Source organism: Euprymna scolopes, chromosome 9 (genome assembly GCF_053919585.1).
Source record: "Euprymna scolopes isolate OS-2025 chromosome 9, ASM5391958v1, whole genome shotgun sequence".
Lineage (NCBI taxonomy): Eukaryota > Metazoa > Mollusca > Cephalopoda > Sepiida > Sepiolidae > Euprymna > Euprymna scolopes.
In genome coordinates, this window is record NC_136490.1 from 128,842,824 (window position 1) to 128,863,317 (window position 20,494).

At 33.6% G+C, this 20,494-nt stretch overlaps 1 protein-coding gene across 10 annotated transcripts in view; it reads left to right on the top strand.

Annotated features, from left to right (window-relative positions):
* The window catches only part of LOC145284828 (myocyte-specific enhancer factor 2C-like), a 347,716-nt gene that overhangs the window by 219,567 nt on the left and 107,655 nt on the right, over positions 1 to 20,494 (top strand). For all 10 annotated transcript variants that reach the window (XM_080133798.1, XM_080133802.1, XM_080133806.1 and 7 more), the window contains one exon: positions 14,139 to 14,280. In XM_080133798.1, coding sequence (XP_079989924.1) covers positions 14,227 to 14,280 — 54 coding nt within the window. In that variant the 5' untranslated portion in view covers positions 14,139 to 14,226. The remainder of the gene's footprint in view (positions 1 to 14,138; positions 14,281 to 20,494) is intronic.

Genomic DNA, 20,494 nt, shown 5'->3' on the forward strand with positions numbered 1-20,494 from the left:
CGAGCACAAAACAAGTTGGCTTCTGCAAGAAAGATCATCGCAACTACTATTACTGCCTCTAAAATAAAACAGCATTTGAAATTGCCGAGTAAAAATAAAATTAAAATATCGGCGCCTCTATATTATATAAAACGATAAAATATTGAATGCCAAGTGAAACAAACGGTACCTACGTAATTGTCGGGTCTCAAATAGTTGTGACATATCCAAAAATTACAAAAAACGATATAGTAAAAAAAAAAAAAAAAAAAAAAAATGATTATTACTAAAAAAGAATGATATAAGTTCGCAGATGAGATAATTAAGTTATGCTGCTTACGTCACGTGACGAACGTAATTCAAAATGTCGGACAAAATTTATTCCACATATAAACTTTGTCGAAAACTGTTTTTTATTAATAACTAGCCTGGGTGCCCGGCGTTGCCCGGATGTTTGAAGGTGTGTGTTGAGCAAAAAAAAAAAAAGTTGTAGTAGGTAGGCAGGCTCGAACCCGTACCGCGAAGGAAGAAAAGAACCTGACAAAAACAAACAAACAAACAAACAAACAAATCGTGTCGTTTTTGCTGTTACGCCCATCGCCACACCGGAAGTGACCAAGGTATAAATTAAGGCTAGTGAATCGAAAAGAGGGGATGACTTTCGAAAATATCGGCGAAAAAAGCGACCCCTCCCTGTAGTAAAGTGCCCAGTTGAGGGTGAAAGAATTAATGTTTTTTAGCCAATTTTTCGATATTTGTCGTCCGGAGGGCTGAGCTTCAAAACGATACCGATTTCGTGAAATTCTATCGCCTAAGTTTTAGGCAGCCATACAAACATACATACATACATACATACATTTAAACAGACAGGTGAGATTTATATTATAGATTATTTTTCTACCTTATCGTTTTCCGTAATTTTTGTAAATGTTACTATTTGCGACATGGCAATTACGTAAGTACCATTTGTTTCACTTGAAATTCTATATTTGTTCGATAGTATATAAAAGCACCAAACTATCTCTAATATTACCATTATAAAACAATTTCACGTGTGTGTCTGTGTACTTCTCTTGGCGACGTAACTGTTACAATTATATATCGAATTATTAATGTTTTGTTTATTATTAGTCGAATATTCGATGATATAAAAACACGTACTATCGCAAAATAAAACTATTGCAACAAAGATGATTATAAAATCAAATCCATCAGAATGCATTTTGATCTCTTTTTAAAAAGTGTTTACATCAATTCATTTTTTTTTTTTTACTATTGAATAGATATTAAAAATGCTACGGACTGCAACAAAATATTTTTTAAAATTTTATAGCGATTAGATTCAGTTAATAATTTAATGACAAAACGCTACTGTAACAATTAACTATAACATTTCTAAATTAATAGCTATAATTGAAAAACGAAGAAAAAAGGCTGCTTCTACAGAATCTGAACCAAAACAAACCGGCTTTTGCCAAATTAAACCTTAAACATACGTTTTATGGCGTATTTTGTGGATCATTTGTTTTAATATTAAAGCACACAAAGAGGCTTGCCTTTTTTCTATTGTTCTTGGCCTTCGGGCCGGAATCAAAGTGTAGTATCTGTTCCGGCAGATACTGCAAGCAGAGACCAGATGTGGGGGCAACCCTACATACCTGACCTTTAACCAGCTCCCATTTCCCACCTCTCGGGAGCTGGTCCCCTTTTTCCCTTCCCCCTCCCTTCACTCCTCACATTAAAAATTGGCCTTGTGCCTAATTTGCTCGGTGGGGGAGCAAATAAATACCTTCTATTGTTCTTGGCCTTCGGGCCGGGATCAAAGTGTAGTATCGTTTCTGCAGATGCTGCACTTACGATAATTTGTACCAGTCAATGGAGGGGGAAACCTTCTATACTGGGACAATTATTATTTTTGGTAACCAGAGTTCCCCCTTTTTGCCTACTTTTAGGGGAGCTGGTTTTTACCCCACATTAAAAACGGCCTTGTGCCTAATTTGCTTTGGTGGGGAAGCAAATAAATACATTAAAGCACACAACCGGTCAACTTCCATAGGCAAAACAGACACACGCATTCGAAGTTAAACAAAATATTAGCTTAAAATTAGAATGTGTGAATTGGATAATTCATTGAAAAAAGTAAAAAGGAATGACAAAGAAATGTTTGTAAATATATTTTATTTAGATGATATCTTCCTTCTGGTTTTGCGGAATCACGGCATAATTACGTTGACACACCGGTTCCCGCTAGATCACCGAAGTTAAGCAACGTTGAACCTGGTCAGTACTAAGTGGGTGACCATTTGGGACATGCAGGTGCTGTATGTGCTCTCTGCTTATCTCGGCATTGTTTCCAGTCGTCCTGAGCTTGTTCTTGCCACTGGACTAAAACAATGTCGAGTCAGGAGAGGTGTGGCTAGAAATTGCGCAACCCTTGCCACAGTTACATGTGCAGCTGCCCTTACAGGGGGTATTCTTTGTCTTTCGAGACTGAACAGAAGCATCGGGTTTGTGGAGTAAGTATGATAAGCGTATTCGGCTCTTACAGCAAGGACGGACTTTTTTCTTTACCTATTTCTGTGTGTTTCCTTTTCTCTCTCTTCTCGTCAAAAAAAAGTTCGATTTTTTACACCCGCCAATTATATCCGACTAGGGATTTTTATCCTCGGCTCCCAAAATCCACAGAGATTAGGCCATTCCTGTAATGATCCGGCCCCTGTTGATTTTGCAGTGGGAGTTTAGTTCTGTGCAGTTCTAGGAGGTCCACCCTCCCAGGCTTTATTTGAGGAGTTTATTGAGGTGGCCTCACCGGGAAATTCAGGTCTGAGTGCCTCTCCTCTGGGGTGCTGACTTCTTAATACTACTTTCCGACCCTGGTGTCTAAGTTCTTGCATCTTTTATATCCGCCTGTAGGCTCGACAAAGAGTTTACTGTTCATATTATTTTGGACGCGGAAACTTTTTATTGGCTAGAAATTAATATTATAGCTATTTTTCTTTTGCCCAAAAGACTGCGCGGAGCCTGGCTGCGCATCGACGTTTTTAAACATTTTGTATTTGGCGTCAACAAGTTAACATCCGGTTGGGAGTATACTTTTATTTACTAGTTCCCACGGGTTAAAGTTAGTTTAGGGTTAAAAAGTATTCGGTTAAAATACTGTAGAAATCCTCCCTCCTAAAAAAAAAAAAAAAAAATGAAACAAAATAATGTAAAAATAATTCCGAGTAATACTGGGTAGTTACAGCTTATGTTTTAAATAAAAGGAATCCGCGAGAGAGAATAGTTTTTTCTTTTCCGCGTATCTACATATCATTTTTCGTGTTCGAAGTTCCGACGGTCGATCTATTGCTATTATTATTTTCCCTTTAATGGTGGTAGCCTTTCCGACACACGCTAATTATATATGTGTGACTCCCTCGCCCCCAGCTACACTGAGCGAAATCTCGGATCTCTCAATCTCCACAGACTGGAGAAAAATAATTAGTCGTTCATCATCATCACATTTAATCAATTGGTTCCCAAGGTGACCAGTACTGATCAGATATCACCTTCTCGATTCATCAAGAGTTGTCGTTGTAGTCACCAAAGTAAGGTTTCTCTCATTTTTTTTTCTCGATCTATCAAAAAGGCCGTCGGTAAAAGTACAGAATAGTTAACACTCAAGAGCTCATAAAAATACTTAAAAAAAAAAGAAGATAAGCTAGAGCACATAATTTATATAAAATACATTAGAATGAAATTCCCTACCAAATCCGTCTAGTTTAAATGCGTGTAAAGATGGATTATATATATAGTCATCCACATACAGTACTGTTTCGTTGTATCACAACTCCTCAGTGTGGCTCGACAAGCACCTTCCCCCAACCGTGGATCGTCCATTTGTTAACCGTCCGTTTGTTAAGCAACTAGTAGTTTGAGCACTGTGTAGGGATGGGCAAGTGCTTCATTAATAGGAATAGGCACTTGATGAGAGCGATTTGCGGCCACCGATTCGTAGCCTTGTGAGTAGAACTGCCGACTGTAATGTATAATAGGGCACTTGTGCATTCCTGTTTTTTAAGGGGGGGGAGGATTTTTTTTTTTTTTTTTCATTTTTGGAGAAGTTCTTTGGGGGGAGGGGGGAGAACAGTTTAAAAATACCCGATCCGAAAATGTCAAAGTTTCGCGTTACTTTTAGTTAAAAAAGCAAAACATACTCTTTAAGTTGTGAATGTTGCTCCGCGCTATCAGGTTCGATTATTCATGAGCTTTGCTTATGTTTCCGTAAAGCCAACCCAATATTCGTGCAACAAAATTCACTCGAAAGTTTATATGAATGCATAAATAAATCGGATCATTATTAATCGACGATTATACAGTTTTTAGATTTAAAATAAAAACTTTAAGTGAAAGTGCACTGGGGGACCACCCGGAAACTTACTTTTAAGAAGTTGATTACGGGGAGGTTGAAAATAAGAAAATGCCTTTTGGAATAAACACCTCTAACCTTCCCATGTCTTTCGGAATAAACAACCTTTGCAGGTTGGACAACCAATGCACATTGACCGTCTTCCGGTGGTCTCCCAGTGCATTTTCACCAAGCTTTGTTGTTTTAAACAAAACGTTTTTGAATTTTATTTATATTATTTTCATGAGACGATTTTACGTGTTCGCGATTGCATTATTATTATTCGTATTTGAAAAGAGTTGAGGGTTATTTCCAGAAATCCCCCTATAGTAAAAAAATAATAATAAATAATAATATATGTGTATATGATGGAATAGCCGTTTCAAAACAAAAATCATATTCCAACAATCACATAAATTGATTAAGTAATTAGTTTTATTCTTAAACAGTTTAACAGAATGTTTCAGCCGGCATATTGAAAACAATCTTAAGAGACATGAGTTAACTCAACAATGGTTCAAGCCTGCGAGATTTATGGTTTTAATGCCTACGAATTCCTATTCAATCATTTAAAAATGATTTTCTTTATATAAAAAAAAATATAACTACTTTATCAATTTACTGATTTTTGGACACAATATTCTCGTTTTTTTTTTTTTTTTTTTTTTTTTTTTTTCAATGATACGTTACGTTATATATATATATTTTTTAATATAGGGGGAATTCTATAGACAAGAACTTTATTTTTCGGCTGTTTTATCTGTGCGTGTATTTGCACACCATTTTGTTTCTTCTGTTTGTACATGCCTTCCCCCTTACTCTTCCACTGTGCAATAATAATTGTCTGGCAGTTGGTCAGAGATTTTTAGGCCAGCCAAGTTGGCCTCCAACAAGCGATAAGTAAAATCGAGAACTGTCTAAAACCACAGACCCATTCAAGACCCCCCCCTCTCTCTCTCTCTCTCTCTCTCTCTCTCTCTCTCTCTCTCTCTCCCGACCCTTCCTCCATCCCGTTCCGTCGGGTGAAGATATTTCAATCAATTTGCTCGAATCTCCTTTGCTATTGATTTTCTCCCCCCCCCTCCCCTCCCTCCATCTTCTCAAACAGCAATAACAGTCAATGGTGCAACGTAGAAGTTGATCTACACAGTTGTTGTTTTTTTTATTAGGGGTCACTGCTTATCAAGGTTCAACGGCTACTCGAGGATAAGGATTAACGCATGCCAAGTAGACTGTGAGACAACACCTTGATCACTAATGATGGAATTTGAGTAGAGTTTGATTATTTAAGAGGACGGTTCACATTATACTTGAAAACGACCATATTATAGTAAGCTATGAAGTAGCCCCACGGTATTGTTACACAGACGGACTGTTCTAGGAAAGAAACTTTGCTCATAGAATTTTCGTTTAGTTTTAGGCACCGATACTTCTCATTTAAGCACACATTAAATGCACACACACACACACACATTTATATATATATATATATATATATATATATATATATATATATATATATATATATATACATATATATATAATTTTTTTTATTTTTTTGTGCATTGATATTCATATCAAAAACCCTTTTCTCTATTTATTTAAAAAGAAAATGCAACTTTCTTATATATGGGTCGTGGAATTTATCTGCAAAAGATCTAGCTAATTAATCCCTAATGACCCTGGATCCAAATTTAATGCAAATCTGAAATATTGGAATTTTTAAATGGAAGGTTGTGCCCTTACTATCTTATTATGCACGCTAAAGTTATATAAAAAAAAAATACTATAAAGAAACTGAAAATTGTAGAATATTTATGAATTGTCTGTTAACACAAAAAACTAAAAGTATCTGAATGTCCACGAAGGGTTTCCCCTTTCTCTTTGCATAAAATCAAATTATAGCTCAAATTACTCAACCTTACGCGTAACAGCTGTGTCCCAAAATTCATAATGATCAGTTAATTATTTTAGGGGTGAATCCTGTTCACACGCATATATAAACATGTACACATGAAATCGGTTTTGGCTTCCTTACTCTCGTTATTTTAGTTAAAAAAATATTATTAAAAATTAAGATAGCAAGTTTCATCTTACACGTATAATGACAATTTAAATGCACCAACAAAAATACAGTTGCAATCTTCATAAATCCAAAGGAGATAATTTAAGTTCCTAATAATTTAGTTAACAGATAGTAAACCTTTTATTTTATTATTCCGTTACTTCGAAAAAAAAAAAAAACAAAAAAAAAAAGAATCTTTTATCATTTTTTTTTTTTTTGTTGAAAACTTTTTTTTGTTGAACACCTTCCATGGTTGTCGTCTCACCACGTTTTTAACTAACTAAATCTTTGACCGGCTTTAGGTAGAATTGAAACCGTTATCTTCAGACAATGCTTATCTGGAACCGTAGAGATTCAACGCTTCTATTTACTGCGCTACGGTTCTAGGCGAGCATTGTTTGAAGATAGCGGTTTCAATCTCACCCAAAGCCGGCCAGAGGATTAGTTGGCCAAAAACGTGGTGAGACGACAACAACTATGAAAGACAGTAATTACTGAGAATAGTTTCATATCTAATCGCTGTTAACCACCTGAGGAAGGTCATAGGAATAGTTAGTCGAAACGTAGTGAAACAACTATGAAAATGAGGATAAGAGTTCGCAAATAGATAAATGAATATATTTAAAAATTGTTTGCACTTTTTTAGTCAGACATGAAGGTAGTGTAAAATCTGTCGGGTTAGAACGAAAAACAAAATGGTGATTTCCCCCGAGCCTTGGTAATGGCCCCAAAATCGAAAATTAAACAAAATGCTAATAGAAACATATCTAATAAATATCACTAATCGTACGAAAATGTAGTTGGTGACATTGGATGTGTTTCTATCAATATTTTTGTTTACTTTTAATAAGACGATTCATGACAAGTATTTGTTGACGCTGGATTAGAAGACGAGGAAAGCAAGGAAGCAGTTCCACAGTAATAAGTGTCACAAGCGTGAAACCATCAGAAAGAAGCACTAGCAGTATCAGAATTTTTGTAGGAATTTTTGACACCCCTAACACGAAACTGCGAATACAATATAAAAATCTCGTAATTTCTCTGTTAAAAGTGGGTTATTTATTTTCTTTATGGATTATACTTCCAAAATAAACTATTACAGTTGTTTTAAAAGTAATAAAAATATTTTTATTTTTTTTTTAAAACAGTAATGAATTTTCCGAACTCAATATTTTTCAATTTTTAAACTCAATATTTTTAAATTTTAAAAATCTATCAAAATTTTTCTATTGATTCTATTTTTACGATATTTTCAGGGTCAATGTGAAATTTTATGTTCTTTCCAATAAACCGAATATAATATTTTAGACAAACGTTTTTTTTAAATTCACGCCCCCCCATTTTCATGCCCCCCCCATTTTCACGCCCCCCCCCATTTTGAAATGTCTATTAAAAAGTAAATAATTAATTTATGTTTAATAGGTTTATATATCACAAATTGAAGAGAAAAGGTCAATAAATAATATATTCAAATTTAAAACAAAAAAAAAAAATCAGTTTTTTAGAAATTTACCTGTAAAGTCCGAAGTTTAAAACCTTATTTTATAAGAACACATTTTTTCTTTTTGTCTTTTTTTTTTTTTTTTAATGAAACCTTGGTCCTTGCTCCTTTAATTGAAAAAAAAATTAGGGCTTGAATTACATTTTTCGAGGAGTTATAAGCTTAGAAAGATAGGGGGTCGAATAATTTACGCCTCTCATTTTGAAATGTCTATTAAAAAGTAAATAATTAATTTATGTTTAATAGGTTTATATATCACAAATTGAAGAGAAAAGGTCAATAAATAATATATTCAAATTTAAAACAAAAAAAAAAAATCAGTTTTTTAGAAATTTACCTGTAAAGTCCGAAGTTTAAAACCTTTTTTAAAAAAAAAAACACATTGTTTTGTTTTGTTTTTTTTTTAAATAAAACCTTGGTCCTTACTCCTTTAATTGAAAAAAAAAATTAGGGCTTGAATTACATTTTTCGAGGAGTTATAAGCTTGGAAAGATGGGGTGGAATTATTCACTATTTTCACTAAATTTCTGACACTGCTAAAGAAGCACTATTCATTAAATTTTCGCTTGGCACAGTTTACCGCCTTCAATTTTTCTTTTGACTAAAAATTAAAATAAAAAATAAATAAAATGATTAAAATTTTTAAACAAAATTTGTAAATTTTACTTCATCATCGGTGTCAACTTGTTGATTCTTTTCTTTTATTCAAAGTCAAACATTTCGATTCAAATAAATTTAGCGAAATTAGATTAATTCTTATGTCTTGAAGCGAAAACATGAAAAAACATTTGACATCAGAATTGGCGAAGATTAAAAACTGAAAAATTTGATCCCCTCCTTCCAAACCCTTACCCACATCTCATGTCTCTGCTGAATCTACGTTTATTGACGGTGGATAATGGGGACCGGGGGGGGGGGGGGCTGAGTAAAGAATCAGGAAAAGTAAAATCTATTTTATTATTTTCTTTCTTTCTTATTTATTTATTTTGCTCTTTTTTCGTTTGCTCAAAACTGACAGTCTTGATGTCGGTTTCGACTTTTAAAAAATAAAAATACAAAATGTTCATGATGTGATGTACGTACCCGTCACATAACGAAGATGTCATATTTCAAAAATCATGTAAATTGATCAAGTATTTTTTTCTTAACTAAGGCAGTCAAATTTTATTACAAAGTGAGACACTATTTTTGGATCCGCCATGCTTTATAAATAAGAGAGAGATAACCCAATTCGAATTATCGAGATTACCTTGTAATGGATACAATTTACTATTAAAATATCTAAAAACCGTAAAAAACAAAACAAAACAAAAAAACTAATTTACGTAATTTTTGGAAGATGACATCTTCAATCCGTGACGAGTATGACAGTGCATCCTGCATCAGTGCATCAATGATGCAGTGATGCAGATGCACTGCATCATAAATATGTTTTCTCTATTTATTATCATTATTTTTTTTTTAATTAAGTCGAATTCTAAATAAGAATCTGGATGTCTTACCTGGTTTGAAATGTTTCGTTACTACAAAAAAAAAAAAAAAGAAGAAAAAAGAGACCCCCCCTCCTTTAAAAAAAGGGGGGAGTTAAAGTGAAATAACAGATAAACTGAAGTGTTGCCCCTCCCACGCCTATACGACATCTATCTACGATTAATCGTGTTTGGCAGAGAAATGTCGGGTTTTATTGGGACGCTGAACCCTTTACAAGCCAAAAAAAAAAAAAAAAAAAAAAAAAAAGCGAGAGGGTTCGTCGGGGTTTTTCAGTTCATAATCGAGTAGGAAAATCTGCGCACGAAAGCGAATGAATGGAGTAGCAATCTTGAAAAGGGAGAGAAAACAAAAATTCGACAAGCCATGTTTGCCAAGTGAAATCTCTTCGACATTTTTTTTTTTCTCTCAAAAGGTTTGCACTTTGTTTTTGTCTTCGCAGTTTCCTACTTTTCCTGCCGATTCTTTTTCTCCCCAGAAAGAAAAGATGGCGGAAACAAAAAATACCTACAAAAATGGTCGGCGCCCTTTCTCTTTTAATCACAATTTTCTTTTTAATGTAAAGCATTCGCGGAAGACAAAAACGATGAAACTAATTAAATATTTGCTTCTTTCTTGTAATGTTTTCGTTTTGCTTTTTTTTTTTTACGAAAGAAATCAACAAATCCTCCAAACCACCAAAACAAGAGGCAAAGAATCTCTTTGATAGAAACATTAATAAAAGCGACATTTTCTCAATTCTTTCTAACAAATTATATCTTTTTAATGAAATAGGATTTTAAATAATTTTACTTTCTACTTTAACAACAAAAAAAAAAAAACAGCAAAAAAAATATCCGATTTTAAGTTTAAATTAGTTCACTTTCTAAAGAGAAATTTTAATTATTTCTTTAAATCTTCTTTTAAAACAAATTATATACTGCTTTTTTTGTGTGTGCGTATTATTTGACATCAACAAGTGAAACTTAAAAATGAAACAGTCTAGTAGTCATAAACACTGAGAGGTAATTGTTAAAGATCACGTCGAGAGCCGAATGCCAGGAAAACATTCTATATAGACATTAAAAAAATGTTTTTTTGTTGTTATTGGTGACTATTATTAAACGAAGAATCATCTCCACTTAAAATCCATTTAGTATTACACGTGTAAACTTGAGAAAAACATGCTTCAAATGTATCAAACTTAGTTTCATTCTGCCGCTATCTTGTTTTGATTTTGCTTATTTACATAATGTTGAAACATTTCAAGCGTGGTTTACTCGCTGCACTTGTTGGCGATAGAGGGCAGGCAAAGCTATGTTGCATCATAGTTTTTTTTTTTTTTTTTTTTTTTTTTTTTTTTTACACAGTTCGCGGATGTTTGGGTTGGTTTTGTAGCACCATCTGGCTATAGCAGATTTCGATCGCCTCATCCCTATTCACGGGTAGTAAGAGCGTCCTCCATTTGATCCAGGGTGCTTTTGAGCAAAAAGGAAGAGGTTCAAAATGGAGGATTCCCATGTCAGCAGGGGATAGGTAATTATCTAGCCCTCTGATTCACAACTGAAGCTTAGTCTCTTTCAGAGATGTTATTAGAAGACATTGCCGAGGAAGTTTCTCATTGACTTCTATCGTTGAGCCGTTTTGTTCATTTTCAAACATTAATTATAAATTATTGATTCTATTTCTATGCATTAAGTCCACCTCGTTTGCATTAGCAGTTTCCGAGAAATCTTAGAACTTTAGTAGCCATCTTGATTTTTGTAAAAGTGTAAAATGTTCCTTTATCTATTCAGAAACAATTATATTTATCTCCTTGATCTCATCTAAAACAATGAAAAGTGAACATGTGTATGTTATTGGGAAAGTATTAAAAATTTTTTAATTTTTTTGTACTGTTGTGTCATCATGATGTTAAGCAACATTTAGCTTGATCAGTACCGGATGGGTGACCATTTGGGAATACCAGGCGCTGTATGTAGGAGGACATCGACACCTCCCTGCAGGAAGTGCAAAAACCTAACGGTGTCATCTTCTCTAACCGGGATATACATGTGACCGGGGATCACTTGTGAATTTAATATTCCCTTGATACTTCCTCTTTTGGAAGAAGCAGGTTCAACCTGCCTAGGGTGAATGCTGATGACATACATATATACTTAGCGACGCCCAAAAACCATTTGAGGAAGAAATTTAATGAGATTGTCAGTTGACTGACAAACAGGATTGGAAACTATTGGTGCAAATCGTAGGATTTGATCAGTTAGGAAGACAATTGGACTTAACTACGACTATGTATGTAGTCTACATGGAAGCAGTGCCATGGTATTGTGTTCCACAGATGGGAAGCTAGGAAAGGATTTATGTTTCCAATATGCACTAAAGACATTCCATGAAAGAAATCAGAAGTAATCTTTAAAAAGTAATTCTAAAAATGATGTACGTGTCATTTCCCTTTGCAAAACTCAATCATGTTCTGCAAAGTCAAAAAACAAAAACAACTATTTTCATATACAAACCAACCAAACCAAACACAGTAAATAAAAAGATTGGTGTGCTGTAAAGCAAAACGATAAAAAATACCAGGTTTAGGTCCTTACTGAGTTGCCTTCCAAATAAGGGAAATAGCATTACCAATTAAGATGACCGCCTACTTGCCAGGACCTGTCAGTCAGGCATGGCTGCATTGGCCACTTGATAAGGTACAGCCATCTACCATGATGACACGCCATTGGCTGCTTCAATTTCTTTCCTATTCAAATACTTTCTTGGGACATGCAAGCTATACTTTATTCATCGGAGAGAGTCGATAAGGACTCTGGTTTTCTCCTTCTTCCACACTTTCCATCTCCTCTCCATGTAAAATTGTATATCGGTTTTCCTTCAGACATGTTATCTCGTTTTTCCCAACACAACGCAAGAGAATCATTTAATTACATCTGATGTGTTTCATTCAATATTTTCGAAGGGTCCATTAATAACGCTTGCTGGAAAAACAAATTCTTCTTCTAGAACCCCCCCCTCCTCCCTCCAGACCCATGTTTGAGCGAATGAGTTCTTTTCATATTCATTAGGAATTTACAGGTTATTCATTTTACATGAAATAGATTTTCTTTAAGAAATCGATTTATCCACATATTAGAGTGAATTTATGGATGGTGTGCCAACCTGGTTAACTCTTTAGAGGTTTATTCGGGTGAGGGAGGTGTAACTACTGACTGAATACAAAATATAAAACTGGTTTCTTTTAAATAATAATGATAAAAAAAAAATGCTGAAAAACTTGCAGGACATCGAACATTTCAAATATTGATCTCTACAGCATAATCATCCAACCCATTAAACATATGTAATTATCAGAAACAAGTTATTCGCAAAAAAAAAAGTGGATTTTATGACAGCTATGTTGAAAATGTTGGAATGAAAGTTAAATGCTAGATGTTAATCAATGAAAATGCTTGAAATATAATTTCTATGAGTATAGAAAAAATGTTATAAGATTAGTATTCAGTATACTAAGTAAGACGATTTTTTGAGTAAAAACTAATGATGGGACGATTCCAATATTTTTCCCGATTCCGATACAATTACCGATTCCGATTCTTCATTAATCTCTAAATATTTTATTATAAAAGTGTTATCTTTTTCCCCTGATTACTGCAAAAACAAATCTTAAATGTGCTTATATTTTCTCAAATGTAAAAACACTTGTGAAGGGCTGATCTAAAGATTTTAGTCTTACTGGAAGTTTAAATCAGTAGATATTTATTTTTTATTATTACTACAAGCAGTGGAAAATGTTTCTTAAACCAAAATCAAATAAAAAAGATAATTTAAGGAATTGGTTTTGGCATCGAAAAATAGGCGCAAATTTTTCTGATACCAATTCCGATACCCCAAAAAGCTCCAATTTTTCCGATTCCCAATTCTGGTTCCGATTAATCGTCCCAACACTAGTAAAAACTTTTTGCATTTCTTTATTTGTAACTAAAAAGTTAAATGTGGATGAGGACTAAATATTAAAATAGATAAAATAGGATTGCTTTAAAAAAAAAAAAAAAAAAAGATTAAATCATTGATGAAATAGATTTTTCATTTACCTTTTGTTTATAGAATTATACCGATCAAAGAAATAGGGGAAATTCTGGCTTTATATAACATATATAAGATTTTAAAGCTAAAAAGAAATCGTACGGCTTTGTGGAATAGCCTTTTTCATTAAAAATCATAAGTTAGCTTAATTTCCTTCACAAATAGAAAAGAAAATTAAACGTTTTTCTTTTTTTATTATTCTTTTGTATTTTATAGTGGAAGAAGGAGGCTTGCTTGTTTCAAAAATGATTGCATATTGATTAAAATATGTAGATTTTTCTAACCAATTTCTCTTTGCTTAACCCCATTTTCTCAAAAACAATCTCCTTCCATACTTGTTCTACGAAACAAAAAAGCTTGCCAAAGAGATTGCCAAATCCTTTGAAAGCATTATTTAAAAATGTTAAAAATGAAAACTTCAGAAAATTGAGTAATACAGTAATTTTTTTTTATTAAATGTAAAATAAAATTTTTGGTTCGATTATCAAATAAACAAAATTGGAATATCTGATTTTCAGTCAATTCCTTTTTATTTGATGTGAAATTCAAAACACTTCACGGCTCGTAACATTTCTTGAAGAAAAATTCTACTGTGTTGGTCTTTCCTTTTAAGAAAATACTTGATACATCTTTTCTTTTTCTTTCAGAAATTTGTAGTGGTGATAATTGTATCCACCACTTTTCCTTTGGTGTGAGTGGAATTTCCGACAGTACAAAATTCAGACAACCGGGGAAATGGGAAGGAAAAAGATCCAGATCTCGAGGATTGGAGACGAGAGAAATCGGCAGGTCTGTTGGAATATTTTTTTTTTAGACCCAAATTCTAACTAGATTGTTTTTTAATCTATAACGAATCTATGTACTTATCTGATGTTGTCTGGGATGCAACAAAGACATTTTATTTAAAAAAAATTTTTTTTGTTTGCACATTTAATTTGAACAAATACAGAAAAATAATTATGCCTGTAAGGGAGACAACTCTTTTTAGATTCAATAAAAATATGAGTTACTGATTTTGATTTTTCAGTTATGATTGAAAAATGTTTTCATATTGTAGTTGTCCATGTAAAATGAGAATTTTTTAAAAATATACTGCAGCAAAGTATGTTATTTTAGTGTCATTATACAACAGTAACAAATGGAAATTGGCTAGTCAGAATCAGTTACGTTTGCTTAAATTCTGTTTAGGCCCAACTGTTAAAATCTCATGAGATAACTTTGAACATTTTTGGCTATAATCATATCGACCCACCAATTTCCTCCATAACATCACCAAGACTAAGCAAATTGAGCCTAGTCAATACTCGTCATCATCTTATCGGGTGGATTTCCCGGACAAAATTGACTCTTTCTCTCCACAGGTTTTTATCTTTCATTGCCTTAGGAAGATCTTCAAGTTGTAAGCCAGTATTTTCTGTCAATAATCTTGTGTACGTCATGACAGGTCTTCCTACTTTAGCGGTTCCGTGTTTGGGATACACAGTACCACATCACTCACACTGACAACCTCATCTTTTCTTATTTAGCAATGTCTGGCATATCGTGTCCTTCTTTCTCTTATTACTGAAGAGATCCTGGGCAGCCGACCATACAGATGGCTAATGGTTGGGTGTGTTTTCCAGTTTAAGTTTAACACTGGCCAGAGCATTCTAGCATAAGTTCAATCTACCTTATTTTCAAGTTTTTTTACTGAGAGTCCATGCTGGTAAACCATAAAGCAGCACTGTCTCCACTATAGCTCTAAAAAAGTTTTTCTTGATCTATTCAGAGACAGTAGATTTCCATATAACTTTTAGCTGAAAGTAATATAGTCAATACTAGATGGCTGAAAGCCAGTGAATAACCTGCAATTAAAACGAAAAGTTCTTACCACTTGGGGATATGGACTAATGAAATGGATTATCAGCTTAATGACGAAGAATATTATGAGAGGATTGACAGTGATGAGTCGGATGAATAAAATTGGTAAGGTTATCACAAGTATTTCATATTGCATTTGAAAACGACCATGTTGTAGACAGCAGGGAAGCAATCCCTTGACAACGTGTTCCACAAATGGAAAGTTTTGCTTTTCGCAATATGGATACTAAGATTGATGCATATTTTAGTATTTGAAGGTTAAAAAATTTGAAATAAAAAAAAGAAAATTTAATTCTTGTGTGTTTGGTGTGGGGGGGAGGGGAGTCGAACGTTTGTGACCGAGTTCTTGTTCAAAGCTGGAAACAAAACTGATTTTAAGAATTTTAAAACAAGAATAAATCGAACAAGATAATTTGGTAGTTGTAAGGAATAAGCATGTAGAGGATTTCAAGTCCCGGAAATAGCTGAAACAGTTTATGGTTTAGCAGCAGAAAAAAATGTACAAGGGCAGATAATATTAAGCATGAGAAGGTTAGGGTTAGCTTGGAGGTTCCTCTTTACTTGCCTATACATACATTGTTTTTTTTTTTGGGTGAGGAAAATCCAACTTGCCAAATTAATATGTTTTGGAATCAAATAAAAATTATAAGAAAAACTGACTGAGAACAGAAATGTTAAAGTATATTATCTGAGCAAATACTACACTTTGCAATACTTATTTGCACAAAATGAGTCACAAGGGCATTCAAACGTGCGGGGGGGGGGAGGGGCGTCGTTGGTCATTCTAGGTTACAATTAATGAAAATGTCTATATCAATTTTTTAATAGAATCACCAGTTACTATAATACCACATTTGCCCCCAAAAGCCATTTTACTTAAGATTTTTCCCCCAAATTTAATTGTTCACTTTACTCCTAACCAGATGGCTAAGACTTTTTCCAATGAAAAAAAATATGTTCCTTAAAAAAAAAAAAAATAGAAAAAAAAGGCAGGCACATTCAAATCGTAGACTATTTTGGCCATTTCCGGGACTGACTCATGATTCTTAGTCAAATTACTGAAATATTCTGTGTGCTCATTCCTTAAAAGTGCTTCTCCTCCTGTATTTTTTGTTCGTTTTTATTTTAATTGTTTACGATTTTAAAGTGAAGTCCCCCACCCACATGCTTTTTCCTTCTCTCAATTATTGTCTGCAAATAATGTTTTCATTTTGTTGAAACTCATTTTTGATTTCATGTGAGCTAATAAGTTTTGATTTGAACAATCAGCCCGGGTTTGATGGCCGTTAATCCAGGCCAATTATTTTATTGTCCTAATTACCTATTTCTTTGTTTACTGTAAGTATCTCCACTTTGAAAGCAGAGTGTCTCATTCTATTAAGTTTGTATGAAGGCTTGCTTAGCGTGGGTGTGGTGGTGGAGGTGAAGGGCGAGAGTGACACTGATATTTAGAAGCATTTCAGACAAGGAAGGCGAATTTTCTTCTCTGACTGAACTTTGATGAAAGAAGAAAATGTCATTCTACACCACTACCACCACCACCACCACCACCACCAACAACAACAACAACAACAACACCTTCACCACCACCGCCATCTAAAACAATCCTACATGAATGAAAATGTATCCTTGCTGTGTTAAATGTGTCATAACTTATCGGTTTGAACTTGACCCCCTTTCATGGATATTCCCTGCAAAGGTATCTGCACGAACAAGGGGCTGCAGAGGATCTATTGCGAAGCAAGAGTTGCATAATCTTCAACTGCACGTCCTGAACTGGCAATGCTTTAGTCCAGTGGCAAGGAGAAATCCATGATGTCTGAAAGCAATGCTGGGGTATGCAAAGAAAAACTGGTTTTCTTTCTCTGAGGCTAGTTGCATAACCAAGGCTCAGCAGCCGAGTTCAGTAGTTGATAGCCAGTGGTCCATGGATTAGTTAGTTTCGTGGTTGCCAACTGTAGACCCATGGACGAGTGGTGGTTGAAAAATTTTGATTAAAGAAACATGAACAAGTATCATACTAAAAATGTCTGATATTTGAATAAACTTAACATTTAAAATGTTTTAATCTATATATTAACACCATAGTACGTACGTCACAGTTTTCAGATTTTAAATTATGCGATCGGGAGATCCTATTTATTAAAAAGGAGAATAGAAGGTGATAACATACCACGAACATTAAATTATTAGTATACAGATACATTAATGTTTGTAGTATGTTATAACCGTCTTGAGTGCCATTAGCTAGAATCGAAACAAAACACATAGCTTTCCAATATTATTTATTACCATTTGAGCTAAGTCCATGCGCATATAAAAAAAAATAACATAGTTAAAAGTATAAATGTATATTTGAGCATGCATAGAAAAAACATGTTAGTCGACGTATACCTGTAAAATTCCAATTTTTTTCAATTATGACACCTTAGCAGCGATTTTTACCAGCTAAAAACAAATCGAATTTGTTCCACAGGTCCATATCTCATATATATATATATATATATATGTGTGTGTGTGTATGTGTTGTCCTTGCCCAGAATTCCCCCATATTAAAGAACAAAAAAAAATCTGTATGATGTATACACCCATGACAGAAAGAAAATATCATACACCAAAAATCACATAAATTGATTGAGTAGTTTTATTTTTACAAAGAAAATCATTTTTAAGCAAATTTGAGTTTTTCTAATGCTTTTTCCCCTCCCCATATAAAGAATTGCTTTTTAAAACTTTGCAAGCTTGAATTAATTTCAGTTATCTCCCTTCTTTCTTCAAACTGTTTTGGTGTCGCAAGATCATCTCAGTAGTTTAGCCACAGAATTTGATTTTATCTAAAAATAAAATTACTTGATCAGTTTACATGATTTTTGGAGTACAACATGTTCTTTCCGTCATAGGTATGTGCATCATGCAGAGTTTTCTTTATTGAAAAAAAAAAAATTAATATAGAGGAAATTCTGGACAAGCAAATTCTTATATTTAAAAAAATATTTTTTTTAATCCTTTGAGATGAAGCGTCATAATTTGTGCATTCATTCTTTTGCTAACTGAATGATGACGATGAGGATAAGTCTGCAAAAGAATGAATCCACAAAGCATCTTTTATTTCTAAATTAACATGAGTGACCTGCCAAATTTAAAATTCTATATTTAGTGACCCGTAAAGTTCAAATTGTGGCAATCACTGATCTACTCCAGGCCTGGGTTTATAAACTGGTGCATGAATTATGCAAATAAGCTTCAAGCAACATCATCACGATGGAGTAAGGAACTACACTTGTATTTTTTAACTCTCTAGCTTTGAAAGATTCTTTTGTATATAAGATTTCCACTTGCATAAACTCAATTAATTTCTGTTGAGAATTAAATAAGAATAAATAAAAAGACGAGGCATTATAAAGCAAATAAATATTGTAAGATCAATTAAATCTCAAAATGAGACCAATTAATGCAGCCAATCCATCATAATCCCTTTCCTTTAACAATTAGAACAGGTGCTTTTTTTTTTTTAGTGTGTATGTGTGGTGATGGCAGTGGTGGTGGAGAAGCGGTTGTAAATGAAATACCATAAACTTCTCATGATTGGAAGTAGTTAGAGTAGTGGTTCCGAACCACGGTGCTGTAGCACACTAATGTGCCGCGAAGAGATAATGCCTAGAAGTCGTATTAATTTGGTTTAATAAAGACATTTAATTTCTTAATCATGATGACACAAAAAATAAGTCCCCAAAACCTTACTGCAATTCTCAACTTAATATTTGGACTGGGATTTTCTGACCTAAACGAGATTAGAAATTTAAAAAAATGTGAAAAACTTCAAGATATTGTCAAGAGTGTCTCTCTCACATTCGTTCACATTTTGCTGCAGTCGTTAAACAACACCAGGCACAACTGTCTCACTGACATTCACCATTATTATTTTATACCATACATATATATATATATATATATATATATAAAACTACTTAATTTACTCACATAAAATTAATATACGAAAGTATAGATTTATGCGTAAACTTTAAGTATTTACTTCAAAAGTGCTCAATACGTAGGTAGAGCTAGTTAGTAAGTTATAAAATGTATATGGCGATTAAGCTACACTGAATATTCCGCGTTTCATCCACTCTAGAACTCCTCAGGCTTATGCGCATAAGCCTGAGGAGTCCTAGAGTGGATGAAACGCAGAATATTCAGTGTAGCTTAATCGCCATATATATTTTATAACTTACTATATATATATATATATATGTTTTTATTTGTTTTTGTTAGCAATACTTTTTGGATGAAATCAATTCTTTATATGAAAGTGCATTTTTACCTTAATGCGAGTTGAGAATAATTTTTCCCTTTGACCAATTTGGTACCCCCTAAATATATATTTACAAGAGAGTCATCACTTATGAGGGCTCGATAGCCACTCGAGGATAAGAGGTAATGAGTGTATGGTGGTAGCATAGTAATCATTAATGGTGGTAATTAGGTATAATTTGATTATTTAAGAGGACAACTCAACAAGAACTTTTTTTACATTGGACTTGAAGACTACCATATTGTAGTCAGCTGGAAAGCAGGTCAGCAGAACAGTGTTCCATAGACGTGCACTTCTAGTAAAGAAGCTTTGTTCATCGAAACTAAAACTTTAGATTTAGGCAAAGATAAAGAGTGTGACAAACTGTTGATGGTGGTTGTAGCTAGTATATAAATAAAAATTCTCCTTAAATCTTTTTCTTTTTTAATTATTTTATTGCCAAAAAGGTTTTATGTTCAGAAAATACTTATATTTGTGATAGCTGTGCTGCAAAAATTTAAAAAAAAAACAAACTGAATAGTGTGGCACCATGTAAAAATAGGTTTGGAATCACTAAGTTGAAGGAAGAATTTAGCTTTTAATACCCAACCTGCATTTATGGTCGTTGAAAAGAATTCCTCATTGCAAAGTCAAAACAACATAGCATGATAGCTGCGCTTTACACAACCACAGAAATGTGTAATCGGTGTCATCCGTGTTGATAGCGTTCACATTTTGCTGTGACTCTAACCTGACCTTCATAAGGTTTTGTAAACACACCAATTCGATTGTTGACCTTTGGGCCGTGTGTACTAACCTTTTGTCGTTTCTCTTGATGTTTGCTTACGTGTT